This window comes from Zalophus californianus, chromosome 9 (assembly GCF_009762305.2).
Source record: "Zalophus californianus isolate mZalCal1 chromosome 9, mZalCal1.pri.v2, whole genome shotgun sequence".
Taxonomy (NCBI): domain Eukaryota; kingdom Metazoa; phylum Chordata; class Mammalia; order Carnivora; family Otariidae; genus Zalophus; species Zalophus californianus.
The window spans coordinates 116,272,812-116,290,203 of NC_045603.1; the positions used below are offsets into that span (position 1 = coordinate 116,272,812).

General features: G+C 38.3%; 1 protein-coding gene across 4 annotated transcripts in view; it reads right to left on the minus strand.

The window, feature by feature from the left end:
• The window catches only part of MYO3A (myosin IIIA), a 231,842-nt gene that overhangs the window by 57,606 nt on the left and 156,844 nt on the right, over positions 1–17,392 (minus strand). For 3 of the 4 annotated variants that reach the window (XM_027593914.2, XM_027593918.2, XM_035729262.1), the window contains exons 24-27: positions 12,058–12,137; positions 11,515–11,592; positions 8,511–8,716; positions 144–255 (exon numbers count right to left, since the gene is read on the minus strand). In XM_027593914.2, the coding sequence (XP_027449715.1) occupies positions 144–255; positions 8,511–8,716; positions 11,515–11,592; positions 12,058–12,137 (476 nt within the window). The remainder of the gene's footprint in view (positions 1–143; positions 256–8,510; positions 8,717–11,514; positions 11,593–12,057; positions 12,138–17,392) is intronic. The other variant, XM_035729263.1, reaches the window with a different exon arrangement.

The window sequence follows — 17,392 nt, forward strand, 5'->3', positions numbered from 1 at the left end:
AACCTAATTCCCTGTTTTAAGCTAGAGATTCTGTAATGCAAAAAAGCCATAATATTTTCAAGCACTGTAAAATGTTAGAATTCTCAGTAAATCCAACAAAACTGTTAATTGTTTTTTTCTTGAAAATTACATGAAAACATTACTTTTGTTTTTCCAAGAGCCCAGTTATCCAGACCAGCTTTTTCCAAAATGGCGGCACAGGTGTCCGGGCTCACTGGGGGCTCTTCGTTCCACTTGTAGCAGAGAACATGGTACCTTCAAGCAGGAAAAAGGGCTGGTTAGTATTTCACAAAGTTTCCACACCTCAGTACCCTGGTGGACACTCGACAGCTCTGTGTAGGGCAGGAAGAGACTCCCAGACTTAATGCAGAGGACCCTGCAGGCATTCTCAGAACTCTAAAGTAGACTGACAAAAATCTGGACCGGTCTGTTTGTGTACACTTGAGCACTGTTTTCTCAGTTTAGTGATTACTTTTCAACACTTACCACTGAAATACCCCACAAAAACTCCATCACTAAAAAAAAAAAAAATTAGTTGAGTATTTTTTTAATAAGATTTTATTTATTTATTTATTTATTTGACAGAGAGAGAGAGCGTGAGCACAAGCAGGGGGAGTGACAGGCAGAGGGAGAGGGAGAAACAGATCCCCACTGAGCAGAAAGCTTGGCGAGGGGCTAGATCCCAGGACCCTGGGATCATGACCTGAGCCGAAAGCAGATGCTTAAACGACTGAGCCACCCAGGAATCCTAGTTGAGTATTTTTTAAAAAGTAACCTTTCTCTGGATACTAAAAGCGGAAGGATTGCAGTGGGAAGAAGCAGAGGGAAAGATTTTATTTTTTTCACCTTCACAAAAACGTTGGAAGCTGATCTTAAAATTGGATGAAGGAATTCTCTGTGAACCTCCCACCACTGTATATATGCCTTCTATCACTATTTTTCCTTGAGTTACACTATGTCTCTCCCTGGAGATTTTCTCTATTGGTTTAATACAGATAACTGAGGAGAGGAAGCAAGTAAGGGGTTGATGCAGGAGAGAACTGAAATAGGTCCTAAGTTTTTCAAGCTGAGGAGGTGAATGAAAGGAAGAAAAACTGGTTTACCCTGGTCAACAATCTTGTGCAAAAAAGGCTGTTTTCTAGAGTTTTCAACACTCCCTTATTTTTTAATTTCTTGGTGCAAGATTAACCTGCCAGTCCAGAGGAGACAAAGCATTGAGTTTTGGTAGGTTTTGAATTTCCAAACAGAGGCCATGGTGTGCAGAAGACTAGGGTAGCATGGTCAGGAGAACTGAGTTCTGATCTTGACTAATTTACCTGTGTAAATTTAGACACATCAGGGAACCTCTTTAAGTACCAATTTCTTCATCTAAAAATGAGCCCGTAGATAAAACATCTAAGAAGAACATATTCTAGCTCCACCAAGTGTCATTCTGTTAAATGTGCAGATGAACCAGTTTTTATTAAGCTCTTTGGAGAATCCTGGCCTAGAATGGTCTAGAAAGATGTGATGATCATAGTTTTTGCTGCCTGTGCAAATAACCTCAGGGGGGCCCATTAGCATGCCCTCATCCTTCAGGCCTGCCTACTTGAGGACTAAACTTGCTTGTGGACACCTTGTGACTGAGGAGCTACTCTGCCCTCTCATCCCCCGAACTATCTCCTGGTTTTGCTTCTTTCCAGAGCCAGCCAGGATCTCATGGTTCATCATATGAGCAACCCTTGGTGAGCTCCCTCTTGTTCTGTTTGTAGAGTTGCAGCTATCCTTTTCTTAGGTCTGTGGTTGAGTTCACAGGTGTTCAGAACGATTTGGTAGTTGTCTAGCTGAATTCCTGCGACCAGACGAAACTAAGGTCTCCTACCCTTCCGCCATCTTGGACTCTTTCTCTCCCTCTTGTTCTTTTGTTGCATGTGCTCTGCAAACTTGCAAACCTGAACCACCCAGTCATTGTTCTCTGCCCTCCTGTCAGGCTTTGGAAACCTGCCAGAGAAAAGCACTGTTCATTCAAAGTGTGCTCCCCTGTGACCCCGCTGTTTCCTGAGTCAGCCTGGCCCACAGAGACACCCAGAATCCTGACTGGTGTCCGTGACCACGTTCCTCACTCAATCCTCACAACTATTTAATCTCTCCTGCCCTGTTCTCTCCTCTGCCCTCCGCACTGCTCTCAGCAGATAAGCTGGTCTGCTATTTTACCAGAGGCCGCCAGATGCAAGTTCTACTGACCTCTTCCCGAGCTACAGATCCCTTCTTCTTCACCGGAGGAGATCTCCACCCTCCACCTTCCTGTGTTCTAGATGCCATCTCCTCCCCCTCTTCTCTTTTGTGTATTTTCAATCCCTTTTCTCTCTTCTGGCTCCTTCCATTTAGAACAAAACAAACCCTCTCCATCTGTCTCACCTGAAATGATTCTCTGTCTCCCACTAGCTTTACAGATCAGTTGAAAGATTGCTTAAAATAACTGTCTCTATTTCTCCACTTCCCATTGCTCTGCAGCTCCTGGAATCTGATTTAGTCACATAGTAAGAGGGACTCTTATTTCATCACATAAGATGTTTTAGTGATGAAATCTAAAGGGATGTCTTCCATCCTAATCCTAAGTGTTTTTTCTGGAGCACTGGAAATTGTTGACCCCTTTCTCTGGCTTGAGTGTCCCCACGATTGCATCCCACCTTGTTCCCCGGCTTCTCCTCCCTGTTGGTCTCCTGACATACCTCATATTTAGACTTGCCACTCAAATGCTAGTGTGCTCAATGTTCCGTTTCTTTCTAAGCTCTCCCCACAGGTGTCTCCTCTACATGCAGAGTTCCAACCATTCTACAGTGGATGAGTTCTGAATCTTCATCTTCTGCCCTCTTTACACGAACTCTAAACACATCACCTCTGACTGCCTGCTCCACACCCCACCTGCTCAGCCCACTGGCACTCCAAACTCAGCAAGTCATCACCTTCCCTCTCCTCTGCTAGTTCTTACCCCTGTGAATGATATCAACTCCTTTTCAAAGGTGATAAAGCTAGAAATCTGTGTGGCAGCCTACATTCTTCCCTAGTCTCCATTCAGTGTATCCAACAAGCTTAAAAACTGCTCCGAAATCCATTTCGTTCTCTCTATTCCTACTGTCATTGCCTTGACCTACTTGTCATCTCTTCTCATCCTGCCTTCCGTTAATTGCCTTCCAACTGGTCATGTCCTCCCTGCTCCCCTCGCCCAGCTCTGTCTGAATTGTCTTAATAAAATGAAAGTCTGATCATGTTCTTTCCTGACTTGAAAGTCTCCAAGAACATCCCCAGTTCTAAGCTGTGATGGCAAAAACAGGTGCTTTCAAAGGCTGGGCACACAACGTATGTAATTTGGAGAGCAGAAGAAATGTTGGAAATGCAAAGGTCACACCTGCCAAAAAGCAGTCATTTAAAAGGAGTTGACATATATGAAGATGGGCATGAAAGCTGCCTCCTCCTCCGTATCCCTGCCTGCCTTTCCAACCTCACCTTGGCTAGTTTACATGCACAGCTTGAGCTCTGGTCATAAAAGCTCTTTAAAATTACGCCAAAAGGCCATGATTGCTCATGCCTCCATGCCTTTGTATGTGTCAATCTCTCTGTCTGCACGACCTTCATCCTCACGGCTTGTTCCTTTAAGGAAGACTCACTCTTTCAGTATTCTAGAAACTCTCCCTGATGTATCTTTAATGAATAGACTAAGTGGGTTAACTGACACTCTCCTTCCCTGGGTAAGATGCTCTGACTGGGGTCCACCGCACACTTGGACCTCACGGGTGGTGGCTCTTACTCATGTGCCTGAGTGCTTCCGCTCCTGCCTGGCGAGCTGTGTTTGCTGCCAAACCTGTTTACACCTGAACTTGAGGTGACAAAGTTCGAAAACATATTACGAAGGGCCACCTAGATGACTCAGTCGGTGAAGTGTCTGGCTTCAGCTCAGGTCATGATCCCGGAGTCCCAGGTTTGAGCCCGGCGTTGGGTGATAAAGCAGGGAGTTGAGTTTGCCTCTCCCTCTGCCCCTTACCCCGCTTTTGTGCTCTCTCTCAAATAAATAAATAAACAAAATCTTAAAAAAAAAACCCATATTACCTAAACTGTTGGACTATGAGTGAAAAAAGCCAGAGAGTTGTTTCTACAAAATTGCATCAAATGCTTTGGTAAGACTTTGTAAAGAAGTGGTCTAAACCTTATGGAAATAAATGTGGATGAAGCTATTACAAAGGGTTGAGGAGAATCTTAAGAAGCCAGAAATATTCAGCTCTATGATTGTTTCACAAATGTCTTTAACTTCCTGCCTCATCTCAAGAAATAGTAACTGGAAACCATAAATAAGGGATTATGGATAGCTTATGTAAGAAAGAGTCAATAAACTCTGATTAGTGGACTTCTATTCAAAGAAAAGAATTGAGCCTTATCAAAAGGTTGAAAAATGAATATTTGTTCATGTTTCAAGTTAAAATATGATATTTATAGTACGTATTTATATATTACTTTTATGATTCTTTGCTTTATCTGAATTTCTACTCTAAGAAGTCTTCCTTTTTCCTCCTCCCTTCCACTATCTCCATGTCATGCTCTCAGAGTGCCCTGTGCACACTTATATTAAAAATGTCCACTATTCTTTCATTCACTTGATAAATATTTATTGAGTACCTACTATGTGCCAGGGACCCTTCTAAGTGCTGGGGATGCAGCAGTGAACAGCAGATGAGCACCCTTGTCCCTGGAATTTATATTACATTGTATGATAATGTACATAATTAGTTCCCTGTTCCCACAACCAGTCTGTGAGTTTCTTAATGGCTCTTTTATTAATCTTTGGGTGAAGATTTGGGTTAATCTTTTTTTTAAGGACTAGAACACCATAGGTGCTCAATTAAATGTCTGCTGAAGACATGACCGGCCTCTGGGACTTGCTGGGTAAATAACCATCTAGGTAGACCAGTTGCTTTTATGTAGGAAAGCCCCCAGACCCTTGCTTTGTTGCATCCTTTGTTTTAAAGACTTGTTTTAAAGTCAACATACTGGCTTTTTCTTTGTTTATTTTATGGGCTAGCTTCATGGTTTATGTTGTGGGATTCAAGACCACAGCGCTGTAGGTAAAAAGTAATTTTGGGAGCTTGGGGCTGAGGCAAGAATGATAATGAAAATAATTATAGCTAAAATGTATTAATGACATTTGGTTCTATGAAATAAACTACATATACATTATTTCATTTAATGCTCATAACCACATATAGAGTAGATACTATTACCATCATCCCTATTTGCAGATGAGAAAGATCGAGGCTTGAAGCTTATAGCAGTTACTCAAAGTAACTTCGAACAAGGTCACACATTTCGATTTCGATAGTGACAGAATTTTCTTTCTTGGATTTTTTCTTTTCTTTTTTTTTTCCCCAAATTTGGGTTTTCTGGATTTTTTCTTTCTTTCTTTTTTTTTTCCCCCCCACATTTGGGTTTTCTGACTTCAAAGCATATGTACTTACCAACTTCACTAAACTACTGCCTTCAGTGAGTTCTGCTTGAGTCAGAGCTCTGGTAGCCAAACCACTGTAGACAGGTGCCTAGTGGAAAAACAGAGCTCACTGCGGGGGCTTCTGAGTATAAGGGTTCATTTGAAAAAACTACAGTAAACACCTTGGGCAAGGTAAGTTCAGGTTGTGTATCTTCCCTTAAGATTATTTCTTTGTCACAAAACGGAAGAGTTTATCTATAACAGAGTAGACAAAGAATCTGATGAATTTTGCATCATACACGGAGGGTAAGTCAAAGGCTAAGGCAGGACAGAGAAGAATGATTTAGTCCTATTTACACCTCCACAGGGCCTTTGCAAATTGTTCTGTCTCCTGAGACTCTTTGCCAATTTAGATGACAGCTTTCAAATTAGTGACGGAGAAAAGGTTTAGCCTTTTATTTCTGGAACTTCCTGTATTCAGAACAGCTATTCTCGTGTTCTTTGTATACTTAGTATTTTTCCCCTTCCTCATTTATCATGTAGTAATTTGGTATTCTATATAGCATGGGACTTTGAAATACATTTACAAATTTATTCTCACTTCTGTCCTTCTAAATAAGCAAATTTCAACTACAATATCATCAAGGAAATAGGTTTAGTTCTCCTTACTGTCTATGTTGTAAAACCATGGATAACTGAAACTATAAGTTTAATATGGCATTCGAGGCTCTGTCCACCTAATTTTAACCCGATCGGTTTTTCCATCTCATCCCATCTTATCTTTTGTCAATTTCTGTCACTTCACTAACACCCACTGTGCTAATCCGGACAAATCGAAGTCCCTCTAGTTTTGACACGCCAAACAGTATGCTGAGAAAGACCTTTCCTGTCTTTTCCGCAAACTGTACCTACTATCAGATTCTAGTTTAAACCTTCTTTCCTGATTCTCTTATCAGCCCTCCTGGAGATAATCTTTCTCTTCTCTGATCTCTTGCACTGTGTATATTATTCCCTAGGATCTTGGTATTTATTATTCTGCACTGCTTATTAACTTTCCATGTCTATGAGTCTGGTAATTTTAAATAGATTGTTAATTCTTGAGGCTCAGACAGTTTTAAAATGTGCTGTCCTCTGCAATGCTTAGCACTCTCCTGGCGTGGAGCACAACATGAGGCTTGAACTCATAACCCTGAGATCAAGACCTGAGCCAAGATCAAGAGTCAGACACTTAACCAACTGAGCCACCCAGGCACCCCAGCCCAGTACCTTGTACCTAAAGAAAAGGTCACTGAAATTCCATAGTAATTATAGTAATATTATATTAATTTTTAAGCAAGTTAAAGATCAACTTCTAAAAAATGAAAAACATGAAAATCGGTCACATTATGATTTTAATTTGAAATTTCTTGATATCAAGTATTTTTAGGTTCTCTGTGTTCATGTACAGAATGGAGAATTTACTGATAGCCAATAAGAAATTCCAATATTTTTCATTTCTTAGTTTTGGATATAAAATGGGGTCTGCTTTGCAAGAAGGGAAGTCAGTGATTGGATGCTGGCTCTACTTCTGAACCCTACAGCGTGAGGTTTTAAAGTCTATCTTAAACTACCATAGAGGATTTGCCAATTATGGAAGTTAGCATATTTGTGTAACTCTGCTCTCCATCATGAAGAACTGGTAGGGTTTTCTTCATTTCAAGGTGCTCAAAACAAATACCTTTCTTGTCTTTTTTTCTCAATTATAAATCAGAAGGACTTAATTATTTATTTACTAGCTTTTAAAAGTTATTTCTTAAAACACAAGCTAGGCAGTAATTACTTACTGAATACCTGAATGCTTTCAAACCTGTTTTGTGCTTTTTTTTTATACCTTTCTTTTCTTTGCCAGGTGCCAAAGGGGAAAAAAGGCAAGAACTACCATAGATACCTGAAAATATGAAAGTCTGCAAAAATAATTAGAATTTTCATTTTATTTAAAATAGTAAGGGTCTTGGTTACCCCAGGTGAAAGAATGCTTGACACTAGACAAGATGATGTTTTGTTTTGTTTTGTTTTGTTGGGGGGGGTGTTAGAAACTTTGTTTTATTCTTAATCCTAATTTCCACACTCTGAAAAAGGCCAGAGAATGTTATATATAGGGAATTTCTCAAATGCTAGCTTTCACGTGAAAATTGTAATACTTTGGAAAATTGAAACTTCAAGTTTAACAGCTAATAGTAATCATAGAATTGATAAACATCAGAAACATGGCATTTAAAATATAAGGTACTAAACCTCTGTATCACCACAAATGTATTATCTTATAAAATATATTTAATATATAGCTCAATTAATTTTACATTAATTTCAAATATTAAAAAGGACTTCTTATACCTAATTGAGTCTTTTTGTTTTCTAAATACTGTTATTTGTTGTTTTCTAAATACTGTTACTGAGATAATCTCATTTGATCCTTATCACAATTCCACCAGGTAGTCATGACAGATTCATTAAATGAGGGGAAAATGAGGTTCAGTATAGGCCAGGGTTTCTCGATCTCAGCATGGTTAACACTTTAGGCTGGATAATTATTCGCTGTGGGGGGCTTTTCTGTGCATTGTAAGATGCTTAGCAGCATTCTTGGACTCCATGCGCTAGATGCCAACAGCAACCCCCATCCCATCAGCTGTGACAACCAAAATGTCTCCAGACATTAACAAATGTTCTTTGAGGGGCAAAAATTCCCCCTGTTGAGAATCACTGGTACAGCCCAAGGGTCACACAGCATGAGCACTGGGTTGAGAACTAGACCCTCTAACTGCTCAGTACAGAAACTTAGGCCTTTCAATCATCCTGCTCATGACCGGTATCCTATGCAACCACATCAGATCTCCCAGCTGACAACAGAAACTCCCAGCCCAGTTACCTTCTCTTTCAATGAAAAATCATTTGCAAAAACAAAATGCCTCCGTCCTAGAACGGCTGAGTAATTTTCTTTCCTATTTTGTTTCCTGTCATTCTTCTGATGAATTTCTCTATAAACTGTACTTGGAATCTTGAAAAGAAATCCACGTACCGCTTTATGAAGTTGGAGAAAAGTATCCGATGAGAGTATCCCAGCCTTCGAATTCTTGCTGTTTCCAGAATTCCAGTGTAGCGAAGCTGTAAGAGAACTTTCTCTTTGTCATATTTTCTTGCCTGACGTTCGTTATTTGGTTTGATGCAACGGACAAAGTGAGGTTGGCCCACCACCATTTTGGATAACAAATCCATCAGGGAATACTATAATACGCAAAAAAAATAAATTTCTCAGTGTAGCATACAGAAACTTAGCGGCTTGCAAGTCTTTCTTTTTATTATAAGAAAAAAACCTCTGAAAACTGGATGTTACAAATGTTCACATTAATTCACAGTCAACGGAGGAAAATCCGTATTAATGAAAATTTTATTTATAGGATATTTTTAAAAACATAGATTTACTCATAAAAACGTAGGGGCAATAATTCGGAACTTAACTATTAAAAGGTTGCCTGTACTTACTTAAGGCAACTTTAATTAATAGATGAAATTACTTATCAAATAATTTGTTTGTAAGTAATTATACCCCTTCATGGAAGCTTGCTGATATATAATATTTAGGCATATGACTTAACTTCTTGCTTATACTATTAATTTCCTTGTCCAATTCTTTCTTTATAGAAAGTATGAAAGTAAACACTTCAAGGCCTGTCAGAATCATCTCCTGGGTTAAAATAAGAAATGAGAAGTTAAAGCAGTTTACTATATAGGACGTAGGAGTTACGAAAATAAGCAAATTCATTTAAGTACTCTAATCTGCTCTAACTTGATAATTTTCTTATTTATTTTAGGATTTTCAAAGTCACATAGATAGGAAAACTGTGTTCAGCAACAGCTTATTAAAACGGTAGCCAATTACAGGACAACTAAGTATAACAGAATAATCACAGCTCACCTAAAAGTGGAAACTCAGAAAATGAGCATGTTAAAGACCAGGACTGCAATTTACTGGCAAGGTAACCAATGTATGAATATAGTCAGCTGGCGTCGGTTGGATTTCTTTTAGTGTTGGGAACATAGAAGCCTATGGTTCTGAAGCCAGAACAAGGCAAATACAGAATTACACAAGTGACAAAGCCTTGGGTTTGCTCGGCTTCTTCTTGGGCACCGAAACTCGGATGTGATCCTCACACAGCTGGGCTTGCCACTTTGGAGCCCCCTTTTCATGACATTTGTCTGCCATCATTCCTTTGGTAGTCCTGCAAGCACCTGCCGGGCGCGGGAGCTACGGAAGGGATACACTTGCCGTTGGCACTCGGAGAAAGAGCCTGCTGCAACTTAGGCACTGGTTTGTCTTAAGAACCAAGGCATGGTGTTTCACTACGTTCATCCTCCGCAGAAGGAAAAACAACTTTAAAAAAATACATTATATACTCTATGGAATTATCTTCTATCACTTTCCACTTCAGCCTGAGGAGGACAATGATTTTATGAACTAGTGTTCTAAACATACACACAGGGTTGGATGTCACCAACAGTGGACCGATGTTGATCTTGGATAGCTCACTTAAAACAGGAAGATAATCTGTCTGTAAATACGCTTGCTAATTTAGCTTTGCTGTGGTCTTGAGGTAAGGTGAATGTACCAGCAGCAAATGTGAGATAGGAAGCATATAAACGTACTACCATGCTACTCAGAGTTGATTAAGCACACACTGTCTGCTATGAGCTTATGACTTGAAAAAATATTTAATAAAACTACCCAGCTATTTTTAAAAGCATTTTATGATTCTGTTAGAAAACTGGATTTACTCACTGAACACTTACTTATAGTAAATTTAGCCTAATTTCCTCCCCTTCTCCCGCCTTAAATTATACTATTAATAATTTCCAATTTTTAGTTAGTATCTTCTCCACTTTCATTGGCTGGTTAATATGATTTATTATTATTTTTTAATTGTTTTTAAAGATTTTATTTATTTATTTGAGAGCGAGCGAGCGAGCGAGTGAGCGGCAGCATGAGTGGTGGGGAGAGGCAGAGGAAGAGGGAGAAACAGACTCCCTGCCAAGCAGGGAGCTCAATGCGGGGCTTGATCCCAGGACCCCAAGATCATGACCTGACCAAAGGCAGAGACTTAACCAACTGAGCCACCCAGGCACCCCAATACGATTTTATCAGAAGAGATAAATAAGAACTGACACCAATAATGAGGACAGGGGTATCTAGAGTTCTTCGGAGCACAGAGGAAGTAAAGTACTTCTTATCTTCCTTATCTTCCTTTTCTCCCGTATTGTCCAGGGAAAAAAGGTAAGAAAGGTCACCTTGACCCTATGCTAAGGACACAGTGGCTGACTTTCTTGGCATGTTACTATGTTTCCCTGGTATTCCTTCTCCTTGCCCCATGCTTATACCAGTTCTTTTTCTTTTGAGGTTTTCATCTTGTCTATGTGCAGAGAGATATGGAATGGACCCGGATGCTCAGCCTTGTCCCATTTGCCCACCGCAAGATCGTTTAGGAGTGGGATGGAGAAGTGATAAGTAGTTATCATAGCACTGAATTAAACACTCTGTCAGGTTTTGTTCTAGTGCAAATGTGTTTGGTTCTTTGGACAAATTTAACCAAGGTATAAACTTCCATTAAGATTGACTTAGTATGCAATAATCTTATAGATAAAATATCAAAGCAAACCATCCATAGGTTTTTGACAGTACTCTCTACTATATTCTGTATCTAATAAATAGTAAATGGAATACAATGAGAATTATCTTTTGCTAATAGTACTCTGATATTTATTACTAGTTTTTGATTTGTAACTCTCATTTAAAATAAATAACATTCCTGGGGCACCTGGGTGGCTCAGTCAGTTAAGCCTCTGACTCTTGATTTTGGGTCAGGTCGTGATCTTATGGGTCATGAATTCAAGCCCCCATCAGGCTTTGCACTGGGCGTGGAGCCTGCTTAGTGTTCTCTTTCTTCATCTCGCTCTGCCCCTCCCCCTATTTGAAAATCAATCAATCAATAACATTCCTAAGTACAACACACCATCATTTAATGTCTTACTCTAAAATATGATGCAACTGTTTGTGTCTTCATGTTGGTAGTCTCTATGGTATGACCTGTGGCTTCTCCACTTTGATCCTACAAAGACCAAGAAAGACAGTGATGCTTCAGTATCCACTGTACTTTATGATCTACAAGAAGCGCATGGAATTTCCTTCAGGTTATCATGGTCTATGCATTCAAATACATAAAATGACAAAAGGTTAATATTTTTACTAGGGTAATTGTTTTGTCAGCCTCACTGGAATTTTAATTGGTCTTGCAGGGAATGTGAATGTCTCAGACCTTAGCTAATATATTTTTAGTTGGTTTTAGTGTAACATTGAAATGAGCTATAAAGGAAGAGTTAAGAAGGTATCACAAATTCATGATTATTTTAGTGGCTAGCAGTAATATGAACATAACATAGCTGTTTAAGCAGAAAAGAAAGATCAAAGGGAGAATACCTAAGTAAAATGCTGTTTACTTTTAGGAGCACACACACACTGTTGTTGTAAAGGTTAGATTTTTAGACTCACTGTCATGCAAGATGCATTTTCTTACCTTTGTCAAGTTGATTGATTTTTCTGAAGTCCTCATTTGATAATTTATTATATTTCTAGTTTTAGAATGTGGCAGATTACCTATAGGAATGTGGATGAAATTAATATACATTTTAGAGTCTTTCATCACTAGAAGACTTTCCTCATTTACTTAAGTATTAAAATAAACATTGTTGATGCCACAATATTCATCCTTGCTTAAGTATTTATGAGAAATTTAAGGATAAAATATTACATAAAAATTTATGACAAATTTTAAGTTCAGAAAAAAACCCCCAGCCTTGAGGTTAGAAAAAAATACAGGTAAGTGTTGGATTTCCTTTAACTGCTACAAGATATGGCGTGATTCTGATAAAGGGAACAATTTGCTTCGTGTGTGTGTGTGTGTGTGTGTGTGTGTTAAATGGCATCTGAGATTTTTTTTAATGCAAAAGTAAGCTTTACAATGGGCCTTGAAAATCATACGGATTATTAATTCATATGAAATGGTTATAAGAAAATCAAGAATGGTTAAGAGCAATGGATATGTTCAATCTAACATTCAGAAATAAGTGCCTCTTACTAGGGCTACTTAAATATGCACAACTTGAGGCTGTGAAAATATTTTGGTGTGGTGAAAAATTATGGCCCCAGAAGCCAGGAAGACCTGGATTTGGATACCAGCTGTGGTACTTAAATCGTATTGCCCGCGGATCATTTACTTAGTCTCTGAGTTGCATTTTGAAACCGTATAATGGGGATAATGCTGTCTGCCTCCCAGAATTTTGATGACATGTGACAGTATGTCTGGTGCATGGTAGGCACCCAGAAATGTTAGTTCATCTTCTCTCCTGTCCCACCTCTCACCAAGAACAATAACTAACCAACCCACAATCCAAGAGTTCATCATCCCAACAGTAATGTTCAAATACATCTCCAGAATTCAGTATCACGTCAGAAAGATTGTTTCTTTTTCACTCTCATTCTTTTAGGTGAGAAGTGGAGGCTACATGTTTTTTTGTTTGTTTTTTAGAGAGAAAGAGTGTGTGTGTGTGCATGCCAGGGGTGGGGTGGGGACAGAGGGAGAGGGAGAGAGAATTTTAAGTAGGCTCCATGCCCAGCATGGAGCCTGATGCAGGGATCAATATCCAGACCCTGAGATCATGACCTGAGCCGAAATCAAGAGTCAGGCGCTTAACCAGCTGAGCCACCCAGGTGCCCCAAGGCTACTACATGTTTTTGACAAATCCTTCACATTCTTTGTGGTAGCAAAAGCCTGGCTCCAAAGTGCTGATGCTGGTGGGACCCTGCCTGGGATGTAGCTGGCAGTGCCTCTACTGTGCTGTCGTCCCCCTTCCCTCGTTATCAAGAAAAGTGCCACAATGGGTGTGCGTGCTGGCTTTCACGCTGGGCTGCACACTGCACTGTTTACTCTTCGACTGTGAAACTTACTGCAGACAGCAGAGTGGCCAGAGATAGTACCACATGGTCTTCAGAGGGGCAGCTGTGGACTTTCATTTGTTTTTTTTTTAAGGGAAAGTTTTAGAAAAGAATTACCAAAATTACTACAGACTTATACAAAGGACTAGTAGCACATTAATTAGAATAGACCCATTACTGAATAGATACCATTACTTAATGTTAGCCAAATAAGAACTAAAAATTTAAGTTTTTCTGAAAACTAAAAAACTAGAGGAAATTTACTAAGGGATTAATAATTTCAATGTAACAAAATTTATACACTAGTCATCAAATTATTTAACAACAAAATAAATGAAAGCCTTTTTTTTAAATGAAAACCTAAAAATTCATTAACGTGTATCAACAGGAACTAAAATTAGCAAAGATCTTCTTTTTTTTTTAAAGATTTTATTTATTTATTTGAGAGAGAGAGTGAGAGAGAGAGAGAGAGAGCACATGAGAGGGGGGAGGGTCAGAGGGAGAAGCAGACCCCCTACTGAGCAGGGAGCCCGATGCGGGACTCGATCCAGGGACTCCAGGATCATGACCTGAGCTGAAGGCAGCCGCTCAACCAACTGAGCCACCCAGGTGCCCTAGCATAGATCTTAATTTCAGAAAATATATCCACTTTGCCTTTATAGTTGACCTGATGAACAAACCTGTAATAAACCAAGGTAGAGATGCGAGCTGCAAGGAATTGTGGTACATTTCCTCCTAATAATGGCTGAACTGTATTTCATATTTAAAGTCATACATGCAAAGGGTTATCTTAGAATCTTGGAGACAGCATAATACAGAATTGGAAAACCCACACTTTCAAGGCCACTTCTAAGACTTCCCACAGGAACAACATTGGGAAAGTTGCTCAACATTTCCAAGACTCAATGTCTCATCTGTAACAGTAATTCCTCCTCAGAGTGTTGCTATTAGGAGTAAATAAAAGTAGTCAGCCCAGTGCCTAGCACATTGCAACTTCTAAACAAATTTATGTATTATTATTGTTGTCATCATTATTATTATGTTTGCACATCTAGGTGAATATAAAATCCAAATGCCTCTGATAGCTTTGAGATTCAGTCACTGAAACATCTTTGATTATGAAATTCTCTTCTCCCTGGCTAATGAAACATGGTTTTGCTGATAATAAGGAGACAGAACATAGTATTGAGAACCTGGTTGCATATTTTATAAGGGTAAAAAACATGAGATTAGGTGCACAGACGCAGTTGGTGGATATAGAAAGAGATGACAATGGTTAAAGTCAAAACTGAAGACATTTGCTTCTGGGCACGATAAAGTAACACAGACTGAATTAGCTGAAATAACCAAAAAAAAAAAAAAATACAAAATACAAAATATATGAGGTAACCGTTTTTCTTCCTTTTCATTTTTTATTGTAAAACTTACATAACATAAAATTCAGCATCTTAATCATTTTTAAGTGTACAGGTCAATAGCATTAAATACATTCATAATGTTAGGCAACCATCACCACCATCCATGTCCATATTTTTTTCATCTTGTAAAACTGAAACTTTATACCCCTTAAATACTAGCTCCCCATTCCTACCACGCCCAGCCCCTGGCAACCATGATTCTGTTTTTTGTCTCTATGATTTTGACTGCCCTAAGTACCTTATTCTGAAGAATCATACAGTATTTGTCTAGGAATAACAGTTTTTATATATCGTGCATCAAGCAGTATAGGACACTGATCCCTGAGTGAGGGGAAACAAATGAGGTGAGCCCTATGATGACCCCAGTTTCTGTCTAAAGAGATTTTACACTGTAAGGAGGGGAACCCAGGTGAAGACTAGGGAAAATAACAGATGTAACCAATAGAATACACATCAAATGGTAGAGTCAGTCAAACCCAACATATCTTTGGTTTGATCACCTCAATTAAAAGGCAGAGATCGTCACAATTTAAAAAGGCCCAACTACATGCCGTCTACAAAAAAAAAAAACCCACTTTAAATACAAACACAAAATAAGATGAATTTGAAAGTGTAAAAAAAGATATACCATTCAACCACTAATCCTAAGAAAGTTGGAGTCTCCATATTATCAGGCAAAGTAGATTTCAGAGCAAAGAATATTATAATAATAAAGGGGTCTAGTCATCAAGAAGCTATAATAATCCTAAATGTTTATGTGTCCAGTAATAGATCTTAAAAACACATGAAGCAAAAGCTGATAAAAATGAAAGACAAAATAGATAAATTGAATTATAATCAGATATTTCAAAACTCTTCTCTCAGTAACTGGTAGAACCAGGAGAGAAAAAAACAGCAAGGATATAGAAGATTTGACCAATACTATCAACCAAGTTGATCCAATTGACATTTATATAACTCTCCATCCAACACAGTGGAAAATACATAATTTTTAAGTGTAAATGAAACATAAAATAAGATATATCATATTCAGGGCCATTAAAACATGTCTCAGTAAATTTAATGGATTAAATCATACAAAATATGCTTTCTGAGCACTATAGAATTATATTAGAAGGCCACAACACAAAGATTTGGAAAAATCCCAATATTTTTAGAACTGAAATATAATACTTATAGTCCATATAAGTACTTATATTAGAAAAGGAATGTTTTCTTAAATCAATGACCTAAGGTCTCACCTTAGAAATTAGAAAAAGAAGACAAAATAAAACCCAAAGTAAACAGAAGAAAGGAAACAAAGATGAAAAAGCCCTCCCCCCACTCCTCCCAGAAGAGAGAGAAAGAAAAAAGAAGGAAAAAAAAATCAACAAAATAGAAAGCAAAACCAATAGAGAAAATCAGTGAAACTATAAACTATATGCTGGTTCTTTGAGAAGATCAGTAAAATTGACAAATCTCTAGAAAATCTATCAAGAATAAGGTGAAAAAGGACACAAAAGATTCAGATCAGGAATGAGAGCTGATAAAACTCCAAGATCTATAGATATTAAAGGATAATAAGGGAACATTATAATTGACGTTATGTCAATGAATCTGACTACATAGATGAAACAGACAAATTTCTTAGAAGATACAACCTACTAAAGCTCATTCAAAAAATTAGGTAATTAAATATCCTTATATGTGTTGAACAGTTTGATTGAATTTGTAGTCCAAAACCTACTCACAGAAAACCCCTTCTGGCCCAGATGGCTTCACTGGTGAATTCTATAAAGGAATTCAGAAAGAAATAATACTCCCTCTACTTTTCCTGAAAATTGAAGAGGAAGCAATACTTCTCAATTCATTCGATGAGGCCAATATTACTCTGATCCCAACATTAGAAAAAAATTAGAAGAAAACTATAGCCCAATATCCCTCATGAACACAGATGCAAAAATTCTTTAACAAAATGTCAGCAAATTTAATCTTAGCAATACATAAAAGTCCAGCGCATCGTGACCATGTCAGGTTTTTCCCAGGAATAAAAAGTTGGCATAACATTCAAAAATCAATCAACATAACTCGTCATATTTACAGATTAAAAAATAAATGAATGAACATCTCAGTAGATGCAGAAAAAGCATCTGACAAAATTCAAACATGCATGCCTGATAAATATTCAGAAAATTAAGAATAGAAAGAATTTCTCCTCCTGAGAAAGAACGCCTATGAAAAACCTACAGGTGACATCATATTTATTGGGGAAAAATTGAAAGCTTTACCCCCAAGATGAGGAATAAGGCTAGAATGTTCATTCTTAGCACCTGTATTCAATATTGCATTGGTGATTCTAGCCAGTGCAACCAGGCAAGATGAAGACATAAAAAAAGTAAACAGAATGGAGAAGAAAGGGCAAACTTTTTTTTCACAGATGACATGATCATCTATATATCCTATGGAATTTACAAAAAAAGCTACTCTAATAAATGAGCTTAGCAACACTGTAGGGTGAAC